At 38.0% G+C, this 12017-nt stretch overlaps 2 protein-coding genes across 2 annotated transcripts; both read right to left on the bottom strand.

Moving 5' to 3' along the window:
• Positions 1-6750: 6750 nt before the first annotated feature.
• On the bottom strand, positions 6751-7539 carry LOC117614360. Its single transcript, XM_034343152.1, has one exon. It carries the CDS (start codon positions 7537-7539, stop codon positions 6751-6753), a length of 789 nt encoding a protein of 262 aa, XP_034199043.1.
• A 2326-nt stretch (positions 7540-9865) lies between these two features.
• LOC117616097 lies at positions 9866-10978 on the bottom strand. The gene is made up of 4 exons (XM_034345310.1): positions 10895-10978; positions 10726-10822; positions 10219-10625; positions 9866-10123 (listed from the first exon to the last, which is right to left on the bottom strand). Exons 2-4 carry the CDS (start codon positions 10738-10740, stop codon positions 9916-9918), a joined length of 630 nt encoding a protein of 209 aa, XP_034201201.1. The 5' UTR covers positions 10741-10822; positions 10895-10978; the 3' UTR covers positions 9866-9915.
• Between the last annotated feature and the right edge of the window lie 1039 nt (positions 10979-12017).

Raw genomic sequence — 12017 nt, 5'->3', positions numbered from 1 at the left:
TGGAATGTCAAGCAGCCAAAGAGCGGAAGGTTCTCATGGTTTTTTCAAGNAATACATATCAAGGAGAAATTCGTTGATGGATTTCATAATACGATTTGAGAGGGCACTTTCTCATCAACGTGAAAAAGAGTTAGTTGTTGATCACGTAGATGCATTTGAAGTGGCTCAATGTCTTCTACCGATGCCAATGAACAAACAAATGGCTACCTTGTACACAAGGACAATGTTTCAAAAGTTTGAGCAAGAACTAATAGAAAGTACAGCATGTTTCCTAGAGCTCAAAACAGAGGATGCTTGTAAAGTTGTCTTTAACGTGAGCGAAAGGAAAAATTGGGAAACAAGAGTGGCAGAAGTCGTATATGTCAAAGATTCTGACCACGCATCGTGTAGCTGCCAAAGATTTGAATTTGTTGGAATTATTTGCAAGCACATCCTAGCATTGTTCAGAAGGGACCAGATTGAATATATGCCCGAAAAATATATTTTGAAGAGGTGGAAGAAAACTGCGAAATGTGGATTGGTGTCGATGCAAATGGCAAAGAAATTAAAGACTGTGTAGATCCTGGCCTTCTAATAAAGCGGAGTACAATGTCTCGACTTGCTTCAGATGTGGTTGAGGATGCATTAATGAGTGAAGAAGGATGTGAGGTACTGTCAGAGACTCTAAAAAGTTTGCAGGTGAAGTTGAAGTTGCTGAAGGATGGACCAAGTAATAACGAAGTTGGAGGGTCCAGCTCTCAAACACAATATATGAAAGACCCTAAGAGAGTGAGGTGCAAAGGAAGGTCGAAAGGAGTAACGGGAGCAAAGGAAAAGGCAATGAAGCGAGGGATTAGACACTGTCGGGAGTGTGGACACATTGGTCATGATAGAAGACAATGCCCAGCCTTGAACACACCGTAAGATGCTAACACTATTTGTAATAGCATCTAAAATTTGAATAGGTAAAATTTTGATGTGCTTGTGTTTGATGTTTATGCAGGACATCACCGTCGAACAACAACGAATCAACTCCAATACATCGTAGTGACCCATTATTCGACGATTTTGACAGGATGCACGGACCAAGTGAATGATTTATATTTGTATTAGACGAAATGTGGTTGTTATGAAGATTAATGATCAGGTGAACTTTTATAGATTCAGTTTTTGAATATTGTTGTGTTTTTGTTCATGTCCACCGATGAGCTCTTACTATGTCCACTGGTAATTGAAATGAAAATTTGCTTGGTTTCATTCGTCCATGAAATTTGGAGACATGGTAATTTTAGGTCTTCTCCCTATTTATAAATTTGCAAAGACATTTGATAAAGTATGAAATTTTGATTTATATTTAAAAGGAATGACTTTTACCATCTAAAATGGCCAGTTTAGGGTGAATTATGCTTTAACAGAGATTCATTTTTCAAATCTTGAGGCTAATGCAGCATTCCAGCAGTTAGTCTGTTGTTTCCATTACCAGTAATCATTTCCAGCAGTAGCCACTTTTTCCAACTGGTTAATAGGGGCACGATTTTGTACACTTTTGTAACTGAAGGATACTTTAAGCACTTTGTTGGAACAGAGCAAATAGAAAGCAGCGTGTAAAAAAGAAACATAACATTGCCGCCAATTACACTTAAAAAGCTGAATGACAAATATGAAAGGGTACACTAACTTACATAAATACTCATAATTCCACACATAAAAGAACATTTGATTGCAAAACATATTATGTGCTCCCTCTTAGCAATACCACGATCTCCCCAACCAACTGAACAACGGTAGCCACAATCACTCGGTCGTACTCGTCAGCTTCTTCTTAGCAGGTCTCACATGCTTATGGCCACTCATATCCCTAGTGATATAGACCAAATAAATCTTCAGCAATATTTGGAATTTTATTATATATATATATACCATAAACCATTCACTAAACAATGTATAGCACATGTTATGTTACTTATGACTCACGTGTCAGTTTTTTTTTAACACATTAGTACGCCAGCTCTTTAATGTAAATGGACATGATAAGGAGCATTTACTGATTCCCCGCTTGGTGTGATATTGACTGCTTATTGAATAATATGTCCATATTTTCAAAATAGAATGTTAGACATTATAACACATGATGACTTGCAATACATAGTCCCAATAATTATATATGAAGCAAATGAAACTGATATTTGTGTTATTTTAAAATAGATAATGACATTAAGGGAGTATATGTGCAATACCACGCTCACCCTCAACCAACTGAACAGCGGTAGCCGCAATCACTTAGTCGTATCGGTCGGCTTCTTCCGAGCAGCTTTGACGTGTTTATGCTCATTCATGTCACCCCCATCGTCTAGTATCTCTCTCACAGCATCAGGGGACACATAGTTCCAATCATAACTTGTATGAGTAGTTGCCGCAAATGCTCGAAATTTGTCGAATCCTTCGTTGAATGCCAACTCCAGTTCACTATGGTGCTCTTCGCATCGCATATGGTTCATCAAACAACCTTTCATTTCATCATTCATTACTGTATCCAACTCCTCAGCTTTCAGCTTCCTTTTATGACTCAGCTTCAAATACTTGTTCTTTTGGGAGAACGCTTTGTTCACTCTAATGTTAAGATCAGCCAAAATTGCCTCGTCTTCAACACATTTCTCGTGCCATGAATTGATCAGTCTGGAATTATAATCCAGCTTGGCATTGACTGCATGTATTGCCTCTAATGGATCATCGGAGTCCCCCTCACTCCCAAATGATGTTGAAAAAGGAAGGGGTCGGCGAGTAGAATGTGGAAATAGAACCTCCGACTCCAATTTGTCATCTTCGATTGTATTGTTGGCGCCTGAAGAGGTTGACATGCTTGAATAATCCTCTTTGTTTTGGGAGGATGAGGATTGCATATGCAACTTCGTTTGAGAAAGGGAACATAGGTTTATAGACCAACATACGAAAGCTTGTGTGTAGTCAACAGATGTACTTTTTGGCGGGAATTTTTAAAAAAGAGGTGTCAGGTTTTGCTTTTCAAGCATGTCAACCTCACACTCTCCTTACACCACTGATAGTGGTTGAAAGAAACTCAATGGAAGTGACATCTACTTAGTTAACTCAACCAAACTAGTTAGGATTAAACTTAGATTGTATCAGACCAAAAATTAATTTATACATTGTGGACCAAATATTTTTTGGCGGGAACCCTTTTCTTGGTATTACTATCACCCCTTTCATATAAATTCTCCTCCCCCACAAAACTCACTCCTCCACCGAATCTGTCTCCATCTACTGATACTCTCTCAACCAAACAAACTCATTCCCCCCAAATAATGGATTTACAAAAAAAGTTTGATGTGAGCATAATAAACACCCCTCCAAACAAAGACCGCCTTCGACACGCAAGTGAGTCACCAGACAAGCAATGTCACATTCCTAGACAGAATGACCATTTTGTTGGAAGTTTTGAGTCTGAAAGAGTTGTTGGTTTTTGGAAGGAGAGGCATCTTCAACTTGTTGATGAAATCCAAAGGGCAAGGGCACGTTTGGAATTTGTTGAAGGCCAAATTGAAGATGACAAAAGGCAGGCCAATCTGGATTGGGCGAAGTTGCAGCGCATGAAGCGTAGACACAAACGACTTCGGAGTGTAGCTGTTCAAAAATACAAGAACTCATCTAATGCAGTGGAGTCAAAGAAGCGTGTGATGCAAGCTGGATTCGACTACTTCCGATCCTATGCAAAACTCGTCGTACCCGGGTTTGATTGGTCATCTATTACCGTTTCCGACGTCACCAAATATACTCAGCAAGGGAAGTAACCATTTTGGTTCTCGTGTTTGAGCAGAGGCAAATCAGTGGAATTGGACTTTTCGTTACACTCTGCTTCAAAGCTATTTTGATGCTAACTACTATGGAAGATTTAAACCTTAATATTTTGATGTCTTTAATTACGAAAACACAAGATGCAAAGAGCCCATCTACTTCAGTCATATGTTGCTGCCATGTCCATTTTTTTTTTGATCATGTATCAGATTTGGACATGGTTGCATCATATGCAATGTTGCCTTTATTTATTATATGTTAGGACAAGGTTTATGGAAAACCTTTTGTGAGTGCGTTTGTGACAAGGTTATGGAATTATTATGTACCATTTATATATTGTTTTTTGTACTGGTTCATCTCCTACTATTTCTTGCTTTCTTTATATTTTATGTTTGTGGAATCCCTCTAAAAGTTAACATATACTGTGAAAAAAATGCAGACTGAATATATAAACACTCATATAGACTAGGACAAATATTCACTAAGGGTTTTAAAATTGCTTCACTTGTGTGAGGTTATTGAGAAAAAGTATGGCATTATTTTATGTGATTGGACATGATTGAAAATATATTACTGATTCCCAATGCGGCGTCATATGGACAACTTATTGAATACCTCTGACGTGTAACCAAATCTCTAAGTGCAGTTGCATGTGGACAACTTATTGAATACCTCTGACGTGTTTAAAACTCTAGGTGCAGTTGCATGTGGACAACTTATTGAATACCTCTGACGTGTTTAAAACTCTAGGTGCAGTTGCATGTGGACAACTTATTGAATACGAACTGACGTCTTGAAAGGTCTAGGCGTAGTTGCAATGATGGCTTCAAAGCATGTGCAATTATTATTTATGTTCAACTTTTATAACAAAACATATTATTGTATATAGTGAAACTAATTATTGTATTATTACAAATTATATATCGAATATTATCCGAAATATACGTGTTAACGTGAATTAGGGTTAAGAGGAAAGTGAGTTATGTACAAATAATTTTGATTTTGTCATTATCCGGGCAAATTTTGGATTTTCGTATAATTTATTACCTATTTCCACAAATTGTTGCACTAAAAAAGCCAAAATAATAGCAAGAGGACACCTGGCGCGATCTCAGCCCGTCACTTATGACTACTTGCACAAGTGTACGTCAGTGAACATGGCCACATCCTCCCTTTTTACCCTAAATTATTATTTTATTACTTTTCCTTACAAAAATCAGAACTAATTACACAAAAAATATAAAAAATATCCGAAAATTGCTACCATCTCATTGACACTCCATCTCCCTTGCTGAATTCTCCGATTCATTGTTACGCTGTGTAAAAATTATTCCGAACATTAACGGGAGATGCTTGTTGAAGTAGGTTATTGAAGTTGAAGTTAACAAACATCAATACTTAGGGTTAAGAGGAAAGTGAGTTATGTAAAACAATTTGGATTCTTTCATTGCAAGACGAATGATTTATAGGTTCTCCTAGTTTTATGACGTCACAAGGAGGCCGGAGTAATTTTCGGGGCATTTGTAGGAATTTCCTACTATTTATTACCTATTATCAAGGATTTTTCCACGAAAATAGCCAACCCTAATTGCAAAAAGACACCTGGCGCAATCTCAGCAGGTCACCTTTCACCACTTGCACAAGTGTACGTCAGTCAACATGGCCACATCCTCCCATTTTACCCTAAATTATTATTTTATTCCTTTTTCTTACAAAAATCAGAACTAATTACACAAAAAATATAAAAAATATCCGAAAATTGCTACCATCTCATTGACACTCCATCTCCCTTGCTGAATTCTCCGATTCATTGTTACGCAGTTTTAAAAATAATTCCGAACATTAACGGGAGATGCTTGTTGAAGTAGGTTATTGAAGTTCAAGTTAAGAAACATCAATACTTTGGGTTAAGAGGGAAGTGAGTTATGTTAAACAATTTGGATTATTTCATTGCAAGACGGATGATTTATAGGTTGTCCTAGTTTTATGACGTCACAAGGAGGCCCGGGTAATTTTCCCAACCTTTTTCATGAATTTCCAACTATTTATTACGTATTCTGATGCCTTTTTCCACGAAAATAGCCAACCCTAATTGCAAAAAGACACCTGGCGCAATCTCAGCCGGTCACCTTTCACCACTTGCACAAGTGTACGTCAGTCAACATGGCCACATCCTCCCATTTTACCCTAAATTATTTTTTTATTCCTTTTTCTTGGAAAAATCAGAACGAAATACACAAAAATTAGAAAAACGACCCGAAAATTGCTACGAACTTATTAAGATTTCATCTTCCTACTGAATTCCCTGTTTCATGGTTATGCTACATTAGTATTTTATTATTATTTATCCACAATTATTATAATTATTATGATATTACTTTTGACGGTGTCCCTTTGTTAATTATATTTAGTCCAACTTGTTGAAAACAATTTTATTTTCCGTGTGAATAGGCCATTTGTAGTGCTCATCGGTTTCTTTGTTCTTCAATTTGTTAATTTTTTTAATTTTTAGGTTTAAGGGATGTTTTGAAACATAATATGGAAATATACAAGTCATCCATTGTACTCCTTCCACACAAAAAAATTATTCAACGTCATTCAGTGTTCAACTTTTGCTTAAGAAACGTGTAACCAAATCCTTCATTGCAGAGTGGGAAAATGTCATTCCCAAGCACCGGTGAAAAGACACCTATTTACTCCATGCATGACTTTTCGTTTACGAAATATGAAGATTGGGGTCGGTGAGCAAAATATCTGTGTCAGTAAAATATCAATCCTAGCCGCCTATGATGTAAGTAATAATTCCCCTATATAATAAATATTATACATTTATATATAAAACGGTTTATGACAAAATACCAACTTTTAAACAACATTTATACAACATATGTACAACGTAGCCAGCCAACCTAGAAGTGAAGAGAAGCAAGTCCACAATGCATCAAAACCGTAAATTCGTACTCAAACTAATGCAAAAAAAACGTGATTCCCTCGCACAACATACTCACGCATCAGTTTGGACCAAAAAATACTCTCACGGTGCCATTTGCATCGATTGCAACAAGTCCAGAAGGCAGGATTTATCTTGTCTTCACTAGGCCAGCCTTGAATAACAAAATACCATTCATTGTTGTTACAAGCGCTGCAGCGATTAAACTTAATCTTCCCATAGTCAAACATATCTACGATATGTGTTGCAACACATGCTGTGTTTAATCTTCGTGTCAAAGCATCCCTGGTTCCTTTCATATCAATGTTGTTACGCTGATTCAAAGAACACAAGAATTGTAATGCATCCTCTTTTGACTGACCAATTCCGGACATACCAAGTAGTCCAACTACATAAGCCGCTTCCATATGGCCTGCCGTGGCTGCATTGCGCATCCCATACAACGCTTCCACCTTACCGTGCTTGAAAAAAATATCGAATGCTTCTCTAAATATGGACTCAGGGTTATCGCAAGCCCTGCATTGTTCCAAGAAATGCTGGACCGCAGGTCTGGCACGGTACCAGATAGGATGGTATGGGTACTTTGCCATTGAAATGGTGTTCCACACTTGTGGACTGTTTGCCAAAGTTTGGAACAATGGGCACACAGATGCCATACGGAAGAGATCTTCCGATGATTCGGTTGCCACGTATAACATCACTTGAAACCAAGCGGACTCCGGGATGAAGGCTTGGGGCATATCCAAATGGACATGCTTCCTTCTCTTTCCTCCGATTGTAGTGAAGTGTTTCGAATTCATTGAACAGTTTTTGGAATGGAACGATTTGAGGAGTGGCAGAGGTGCAAAACGAGAATATTTGGGGTACACGTTTTGTTTTAGCGGATGATTTATAGTGTTTTGAAAAGGTGTTTCCAGGTGGGGTATTTCGAAGTTGACCGTTTTCAAAGACACTGAACCGAAGTGAATTAAAACTGAAGACAAAAGAAGGGAAAACGTCAAAACGGTGCATACAGAGTCAGACAGTCAAAAAGTTAATTAAATCGCTGTTTGCATAGCCATATTTGGGATTATCCCACTATCAAATTCATTGATACAAATGTGATGGATTACTGACTAGTGACAGAAGGTCCCATCATATACTTTTTCATTTTCCCACACCCAACTACCCCTAGTAATGTTATTAAAATGGAACCAATAATTACGGATTCTTATCCAACTAGTTGCCTTAATGAAATATAAATAAAATAATAAATTTTAAGCACTGTCCCCTCATTTTTCAGAAATTATAATTGGTAGTGAAGTAGTTTATATTGCTTTTCGGGCTAAGAGATGTCACAATGCTGACGGTACATGTGTCGACATCGTGACCAACCCACCAAATTATCCCAAAAAAAATAAATATAACTCGATTTGGGCAGAGATGAGAGAGAGATGAGTTACAAGTTTAGGGTTATGAGTGAAGGGGTATGAATCACAACTATGAGTGAGAAGGTATGAGTCCGAAGAGGTTTCAGTGAGAAGATCTGAGTGAGAAGAGTTACAACTGAGAAGATTGAACATGTCTTCGTCTTCATCGCCCGCTCAAACAAAGAGGTGTCACTATTGTGGAGCTACAATGGTGCTTCGGGTTTCAAAATCTGAAAAAAATCGAGGGAAGCCATTCTGGAAGTGTCTAACCTCCTATGTAAGTTTTAATTTAAAGAATATGTATGTGGGTGAAAAGACACCTATGTCTAACTCTGACATAATTATTTTCCATATATGATGCCTGCAATTAGGGAGCCACCAGTTGCAATGGATTCGAATGGGTTGATGTAACCTCCGCTGAAGCAGAACATCAAGATGACACGTATGATGCTAGAGTGCTGAACATGCTGAAGTCCATTAAGGACTTGGTTTTAGTTTTATTAGTTGTATCAATTGTCATTTTATTTGTTCTTTTAATGATCATTTAACTGCACGGTTTCAAATATTGTGAAAGTTCTCCCGCACAAGACATGTTGCACGCACCACCAATGAGACCCCATTTTGTAAAATTTGTTCTTAAAAAACGTGGATTGGCATTGTCTGTATATCGCAAAGCAGTAATTTGTTTCAAAACCAGCAAAAACGTTCCAACACTTACTTTCAAAAACCAAGTAATAACGAAGACGATAAACTCACAATACAGGGCCACTACGATAAAATCATAGTAATTAATTTGTTTTTATTGCGCCCATATTGAATGTTTATTGATAACTTATTGACTGTTTACATGTTTATTGAAGGTTTATTGATTATTATAATATCATATTTGGCATGTTATTGAACCAATACTGAAGGTTTATTGAAGCTTTATGGAGTGTTTCCTTCTTTATTATTGTTAACTGCATTTTAAATTGGCATGTTATAGAACCGATACTGAATGTTTATTGAAGTTGTATTGATACTTTGCTGCATGTATCTGGAATATCATTGCCCCAATATTGGATGTTTATTGGGACCACAAGTATCACTCAACTAAGAATGAAGGGGGGAAACGGACCTAATTCTTTCTTTGAGTAGGAAGAAAAACTGTTAACATCAATATCGTATTTATGGTTGGTGTAGTTGGGGACTGAAATATATCGCATCTTTACTGTCTGTATATGGCATGTCAATTGTGTGTGTGAAGGGAGTATTGTGTGTAAATTGGATGTCTATTGTGTATATATTGCATGTCTATTGTCTGTATATTTCATGTCTATTGTGTGTGAATTCCGAAATATTGTGTGTTTATTGCTTGTGTACTGTGTGTATATTGCATGTCTATTGTCTGTATATGGCAGGCCAATTTTGTGTATATAGTTTGTGTGTTGTCTGTGTGTTGGTCGTCGAAACGCAAGTGAATTGTTGTTCATTTTGTGTATATTGTCTTTGTTTCTACTTTGATGGTACTGAGCTGCCGAAAACCTTTCGCATGTTTAGACACCTATTATGATGCAACACATTGCGATTAATGGTGGCTTGCATCAACAATGACATATCGCATTGCAATGATGTAATACACTTAAAAATCCATGTTCAAATCCCAATTCACATATGCAGTCTTCAAATTCCAATTCAATGCAGTTTGGTTAACAAACATGTAAATGTCATGGAGGAGTTAGCGGTACAATTCAAAAAGGACCCGTACGAGAATATTGTGTATTTACATTACTTTGAGAAAGGACATTCCCAAAACCTTGTGATGTACCATTTGTCATCTTCAACCAATATCATGGGAAGTAAGCATCTCCCCTTGTTATCTCCGCAGCCAATTTCAACCGAAAAAAAAGGCATGTTGTGCGAGGTGCAAGTAGCTAAGGGAAGCTGAGCGCTGAAAAGCTCAATGTACTTTAACACAAACATGCCACAATCGCCTCTGAAGCAAAACAAGAACTCGATCAATTCAACTAATGACATTCTAACGTAATTGACAATTGAAAGTAATAAAAATAAATAAAAAGTTGTGCTTACTCATTAGACTGTTGTGGAACATCCACACGCTCTATTGGCCACGGACACCACCAATCTCGGCTGCAATTGTTTGCATAAACACCTTCTTCATAAAAGTCGATGGTGTTGAGAAGATTTGGAAGCGTAATTGATAGCGGGGCGAGTTCTTCCTTTATGATGTCATCTGGAATTAGTGAAACCTTTGAATCGTACACTTTGATTTCACACAATACCAGATCAATCATTACAGCCACCCAATGCTTGTACTTCGTCAACATAAATGGGGTATACACCTTATAGACGTTCTGCCAATCCATCCCACACGGAGGAACCTTCCCATTTACAACGTTTAGTAAACTTTTTCTGATTTTCCACCCAACCTGCTGTTTTTTCCTTTTATTCTCCGCAAAGCAAGTACTTATGTGATTCTGTGAAATACAAAACAATCAATGGTTAAACACCTCCGATAAAGGTGTGTATGGATAATGTGTAATTATTAACGGCACTTGGTCAAGGCCGATGACATACCATAAAAAAAAACATCGGTCGTTGTCCAGTCAGCTATTTCAACTTCCTCCAACTGTTGTTGTCGCTTCCGCATGAGATACAACCCCAAATCAAGGTGCTGCAACATGTTTTTCTTGTCAATCTCATAATCTATGGACATTAAAACAAATGCATAATCAATTACACTTACATCTCCCTTCAGCCATCCATCAGCTTTCACGAGGGAAGCCAAGAATTCAATCTCAGCTTCCACGTTTCCAAATTGCATCACCAAACTATGAATATAAAACAGTTTTAGAAAATGGCCAATATTAAAAATTATATACAGTCATGCTTCTATCTTATAATTGCAAGGGACTTACTTTGGGTTCTGGCGCCATTCCCAACAAAGTTTCAGCAAATTCACCAGATCATCATGGGGAATCGCCTTCATTGGGTCTAACATCTTCAAGTCCAGTTGTCTGTGCCCAGTTTTTGGAACCAATTCACTGGCTTCAATGATCTTCCACTTCGGAATGATCCTCTTCCTTTTCCTTAATTGGACCCCTTGTGCCAAGCTTTACCGTTATGATTCAACCAGATGTTCAACTTAGATAGCACAGCTGTGTGTTGATCCAAATCAATGTCCCCGATACTAAACTCAAGCTTGTGTCCCCTCCGTGCTCTCGCCAATGTCACCCCCAAGCAACATGACTTCATTATCTTCTTTCTCACATTGGTTTTTTTGCACTTCCTTTTCCTCACTTCTTTGTCTTTTCACTTCCTTGCCCTCCCTTTTTTTCTTTGCAGTCCTTCCCACCTTTTCCTCTCCCTTCGTTTTTTCTTTTCACTTCCTCTCCCTCACTGCTCTGTCTTTGGCCTTTTTTCCCTTTGCTACTTTTTACTTGCACTTGCTCTCCTTCACTTGTTTTCCTTTGCCCTTCCTCTACCTCACTTGGTTTTCCTTGCACTTCACCCCCTTCAATCCCCTCCTCTTCCTTTTCCTCTCCCTCTATTACTTGGCCCTTCACCCCCTTCAATCCCCTCCTCTTCCTTTTCCTCTCCCTCATTTCTGTTACTTGGCCCTTCACCCCCTTCAAACCCTTCATCTTCCTTTTCCTCTCCCTCATTTATGTTACTTGGCCCTTCATCCCATTGAATGTCATCCATTTCCTCACTTCCCTTAAATAGATGTGAGACGACACAACGATTCGTCCTCTCTTTCAGTAAAGCTAGGTCCCTCCTTACTTCCTGCTCAAACTGAGGACCTAAACATTGGTCCAACAGTTTTTCCATCCGTATGACCTTTAAGTGAAGGACGTCTTTTTCCCGCT

This window comes from Prunus dulcis, chromosome 1 (assembly GCF_902201215.1).
Source record: "Prunus dulcis chromosome 1, ALMONDv2, whole genome shotgun sequence".
NCBI lineage: Eukaryota > Viridiplantae > Streptophyta > Magnoliopsida > Rosales > Rosaceae > Prunus > Prunus dulcis.
The sequence above is the reverse complement of the archived record's forward strand: the minus strand, read 5'-3'. Positions and strand labels throughout refer to the sequence as shown.

Excerpts from the sequence above, each read along its gene's own strand:
- LOC117614360 (XM_034343152.1), bottom strand. The coding sequence starts at position 7,539 with ATGAATTCGAAACACTTCACTACAATCGGAGGAAAGAGAAGGAAGCAT.
- LOC117616097 (XM_034345310.1), bottom strand. Across the intron at positions 10,124-10,218 it reads GTTCCACAACAGTCTAATGA|AGGCGATTGTGGCATGTTTG; the intron begins GTAAGCACAACT and ends GTTTTGCTTCAG.